The sequence below is a fragment of the Engraulis encrasicolus genome, chromosome 5 (assembly GCF_034702125.1).
Source record: "Engraulis encrasicolus isolate BLACKSEA-1 chromosome 5, IST_EnEncr_1.0, whole genome shotgun sequence".
NCBI classification, from domain to species: domain Eukaryota; kingdom Metazoa; phylum Chordata; class Actinopteri; order Clupeiformes; family Engraulidae; genus Engraulis; species Engraulis encrasicolus.
In genome coordinates, this window is record NC_085861.1 from 37,938,474 (window position 1) to 37,943,473 (window position 5,000).

General features: G+C 45.5%; 2 protein-coding genes across 2 annotated transcripts in view; both read right to left on the reverse strand.

Moving 5' to 3' along the window:
• prpf3 (PRP3 pre-mRNA processing factor 3 homolog (yeast)) overlaps positions 1–5,000 on the reverse strand; it is a 99,956-nt gene that overhangs the window by 11,807 nt on the left and 83,149 nt on the right. The gene's annotated exons all lie outside the window — the stretch shown is intronic.
• The window catches only part of tars2 (threonyl-tRNA synthetase 2, mitochondrial), a 44,275-nt gene that overhangs the window by 1,957 nt on the left and 37,318 nt on the right, over positions 1–5,000 (reverse strand). Inside the window, exons 14-17 of the mRNA XM_063199248.1 lie at positions 4,497–4,597; positions 2,893–2,994; positions 2,307–2,379; positions 1,119–1,233 (exon numbers count right to left, since the gene is read on the reverse strand). Of these exons, the coding sequence (XP_063055318.1) occupies positions 1,119–1,233; positions 2,307–2,379; positions 2,893–2,994; positions 4,497–4,597 (391 nt within the window). The remainder of the gene's footprint in view (positions 1–1,118; positions 1,234–2,306; positions 2,380–2,892; positions 2,995–4,496; positions 4,598–5,000) is intronic.

Below are 5,000 nucleotides of genomic sequence, written 5' to 3' on the forward strand. Positions count from 1 at the left end.
TGTTGTGTTTGTCTCTCCGGTAAAAGAGCAGAGATTAGTCCAAGTGAGATTAAATCTCCTATCTTTGCTGAAACCACATCTAAAATAAGGTGTAAAAGTCAGTGACCTCTAAGAAAATAATGACACTGATCTCTGATCTCTGCGGCTCTTTTGCCCCTTTTTGGCAACAAGCAGACTCCAGCTGGTCATCCCGATAGACTGGAATCAGACTTGCACAACCGCTCAACCAGACCAAACAATCTTAAATACCCTCACGCACGCACGCACGCACACACACACACCAGTCATCCATAACACCCCCAAACAAATCTCGTCAACTAAAATGCCCTAATCTAACCCCTTTTCCTCCCATCCACTCTCTTTCTCTCTCGCATGCACGCACACATGCACACACACTCTCCAACAGCTTGAAGAAGGAGGAGATATCCAGACTCTCTAGGCCTGAACTGGCTGCAGTTAAGCAGACACTAAGAAAACAGCTGGAGTTCACCAGAGTATTCTCTGGGCCTGAATGAATGAATGAATGAATGAATGAATGAATGAATGAATGAATGAATGAATGAATGAATGAATGAATGAATGAATGAATGAACACCTTTACTGCCGCGAGGGGCATTTGTCTTGCGTTTTGGGAGCCATACAACAAACAATTGGACATACAATTACAACAGTACACAATGACAAGACTAAACAAACATACAAAAAATACAGAGTAGAATAAAATAAGAAATACTGGCAATAATGAAATAAAATAAAACAATAAAAAATCCTATATGCATTTATTGTATATTCTGGCTAATGTGTTCCCAGACCCTCTAGGCCTGAACTGACTTATGTGGTCCCTAGGCCTGAGCTGGCTGTGTAATCTCTGGCTGTGAAGGAGTCTCTTCTGGGAGATACATCCAGGTCAGACACTCGCACAACCCAAAGATAACACACACACACACACACACACACACACACACACACACACACACACACACACACACAGACACACGCACACACAAACAAAACACAGACACACACACGCAAACACACACACGAACACACACACACGCACACACACACACACACACACACACACACACACACACACACACCTCTGTCTCTGGACTCACCGAAGACGTAGTTATACTGGGCCAGCTGTGCGCTGCGTATCCTCTTGTTTAAGGTGGCGCCAGGATCGTCATCCACGTCCGCCATGAAGCCGGCTGCTTTCAGTTTGCATACCACCTTAAGGGAACCAGACGTGTCCATGAGTTTATGAGACACCATCGCTTGGAAATTGAGAACGCGAGCCAGAGAGAAGTGTGTCGCGTGTGCGTATGTGTGTGTGTGTGGGCGGGCGCCTGTGTGCGCCCGTGTGTGTGTGTGTGTGTGTGTGTGTGTGTGTGTGTGTGTGTGTGTGTGTGTGTGTGTGTGTGTGTGTGTGTGTGTGTATGTGTGTGTGTGGTACGGTGAACAGGTTCACCTGGCCTCAGCTCTCAGTGTGGTAAAAAGGATTAACATGATCTGGTCTACCAATCAAAGCTGTTGTGCGTGTGTGTTGATGTGTGTTGGTCTCTGTGTGTGCGAGATGTGTACAAGCCGCCTTTTTGAGATGCGTGTGCATTGCATGCATGAGATTGGTCTGAAATGCGAGTTGCATGTGTGTGAGACAAGTGTGAGTTGTGTACGATTAGCATCTATGAGGGTCAGTAGGCATAAACATTAAGTCAGTGAGGCACACAGAAGGTGTAAGACAAGGGTCAGTTCCATTGGCTCCTATTGTACCATCAAAAACGTGCAGTTCCACCTAGATGGAAGGGCTGACTGGAAAACCTGAAGGGGACTCAATAGTGCGAACTAAGTGCTAAAAAAATATTTTTTTACTCCAATTTCCAATCACCAACCTCTTAAATAGAGATTTCCTGTTATGAACTATGGTTGGTCTTCTACTATCAGAGGAGGTATTGTCAAGTTCATTGGGTGTTTAGGTTTTCCACCAGGGCATTTCCACATGTATGTGCTATATGCTATGCTATGTACATGCTAATGTATATGGATTTGGCCGCATAAATGCAGCATGCTGACTCAGTATATAATATGTGCAAAAAATGGTGGTGCTAAAAATTTAATGATGGCACGAACTAGTTCTTTTTAGGACTAGTTCAGAATGCATTATCAATATTTCGTGGGAAAAAAAAATACTTATTAGTTACTACTACTTGCCCGCGATCGCCAACTAGCTGTAGTACCACTTAGACAACTTCAGTCCCTGACCATTCTCATTGGTTACGGATTGTCGGTCATTAGGCATCACTCACCTCCTGAGCATACTGCTCACTATCGCCACCTATGGGGATCACCATGACCTGCGCTGGAGACAACCAGAAGGGCCTGAAGAGAGAGACAGAGAGAGACATGGGGGGGGGGGGGGCGGGGCAGAGTTGGAGGGAAACTTATTAGACAAATGTAAACACAAAGACAATTGAGACCATTATCATTCATTTGAGCTTGGAAGTAGTCCAAGGACTTTCCAGCATCAAGTCAAGATGCACAGACACAGAAATAGAGACGAGAAAAAAAGAAGAAAGGAGACAAGAAAAGAGGAGCAGAGGAGCAGAGAAGAGGAGAGAAGAGAAGAGAAAAGAAGAGGAGAGGAGAGAAGAGAAAAGAAGAGAAGAGAAAAGAAGAGAAGAGGAGAGGAAAAGAGACAAGAAGAGAAGAGAAGAGACTAGAAGAGAAGAGAAGAGAAGAGAAGAGAAGAGAAGAGAAGAGAAGAGAAGAGAAGAGAAGAGAAGAGAAGAGAAGAGAAGAGAAGAGAAGAGAAGAGAAGAGAAGAGAAGAGAAGAGAAGAGAAGAGAAGAGACCAAGAGAAGAAGAGGAGGGGACAAAGAGAAAGCGTCTCACCATTTCCCTCCAAAGTTCTCAGCTAAGATGGCGATCATTCTCTCCACAGAACCAAGCACTGCTCTGTGGATCATCACGGGCCGGTGCATACCACCATCAGACCTACATACACAGGAGAGTATGTGCTTTATTATGTGTGTGTGTGTGTGTGTGTGTGTGTGTGTGTGTGTGTGTGTGTGTGTGTGTGTGTGTGTGTGTGTGTGTGTGTGTGTGTGTGTGTGTGTGTGTGTGTGTGTGTGTGTGTTATCTGTGGACCATCACCAGCTTGTGCATACCACTATCCGGCCAACAAATGTGAGCGCACAAACAGGAGGAGCTTTATTGTTTGTGTGTGTGTGTGTGTGTGTGTGTGTGTGTGTGTGTGTGTGTGTGTGTGTGTGTGTGTGTGTGTGTGTGTGTGTGTGTGTGTGTGTGGCAGGGGTAATATTTATGGTGGTGTGTGTGTGTGTGTGTGTGTTGGTGGGTGATGTTGGTGGTGGTGGTGTGTGTGTGTGTGTGTGTGTGTGTGTGAGTGTGTGTGTGTATTGATGGCTGTGTTGTGTATGGGTGGGGGATCATATAGAGCTTGAAAGTGACGTCACTTCCCGCGATTTCATGGGACCTCAACAGCTTTTTCTGCCGAAAATCGTAGCATGTAATCCAATGGCGGTATTAAAATGGTATTTCGATCCCCTTCACATTGTGCCACGAGTTCCACACATGTTGTTTCTAATATTTTTGTTTAATTTTTCGTACGAAACTCCAAACGACTTAGAAGGGGGTGTTTCTTCACATTTTTCACGCAGACGACCTCGGAACAAAATATTGATACTTCTGCATGAATAATCTATATCTAGCCTCTTAAACAGCATATTTGTATCCCAGCGCATATAATGACTGAAATCAAAAGATATTTACTTGCTACCATGTTGTTAGATGATCAGCTTAGGTCCCGTGAAATGCGGAACTAAAGGGCGGGACTTTCAAGCTCTATTAATGACGGTAGTTTGTGTGTGTGTGTGTGTGTGTGTGTGTGTGTGTGTGTGTGTGTGTGTGTGTGTGTGTGTGTGTGTGTGTGTGTGTGTGTGTGTGTGTGTGTGTGATGTTAAAACAATAGTGGAGAGAGGAAACAGAACCATAGAGTTGGGTAAACAGGAAGAGATGTGCCTGAAGCCTGTATGAGGCTGAGGTCTGGAGTCTGTTCAGATGGATATCAGATCGCTATCGCTCTGACAGCAGCCACACTCACTCACCCCACACACTGTACCCTACCACAGGCCAGCGCTCCCCAAACTTTTTAATATCTTGTACCCCCTTGAGGCATTTGATCTCCAGCCACGTAGCCCCCACCAACTTTTTCTTCCCACGTATCCCCTACATTACGTCTTGCATACCGCAGTTTAGGACACACTGCTCTAGGCTACATCTCACTGGGTAATGGCTACATCCAGGGAGTTTAGCACTGAGCAACTGGACTGTTTCTTGGGACTTGACACATGTTTCGTTTGTCATTTGAAAAGCCAGATTGTCTGGTTGATTCAACAAAACTAACAGTCAGGATATATATATACAGTATATATATCAGGGACTACATCCCTACAATACATCTGATTATGTACACTCACCCCACATACTCCAGGTTGAACCTGATTGGCAGCTGGAAGTCCAGCTGGATCGTGGCGCACTGGTGCTGTCGACCAATCGCGTCGCGGATCTGGATGTCAATCTAAGGAGAAAGGGGCGGGAGCAGAAGGGTGAGGAGTCAGGGTGATTGGGTGGATATTAGCAAGCAGCAGCATCTGGCTTTCATCTCACACAGAGACTGTACAATGTCTGGCAACACTCAGACACACACACACAGGCGCGCACACACAATATCTAGCAGCACAACCCCCCCCCCCTACAGGCAACAGCCAAGTAGTCAACCAAAGTGCAGGGAAGCGTGGAGAGGGCTGTAGAAACACGTGTTCTGTGGCCCACTGCCGCATGTGCATACACACACACATCTAATATGCAACTGGAGCCTGCGGAGATGTTCAATATGGTAATCATTAACCAAGATGAAACCTCCTACTACCCGTCATGTCATCAATTCTAGAAAGTGGAAACAATTCCAGCTATGCAGATAG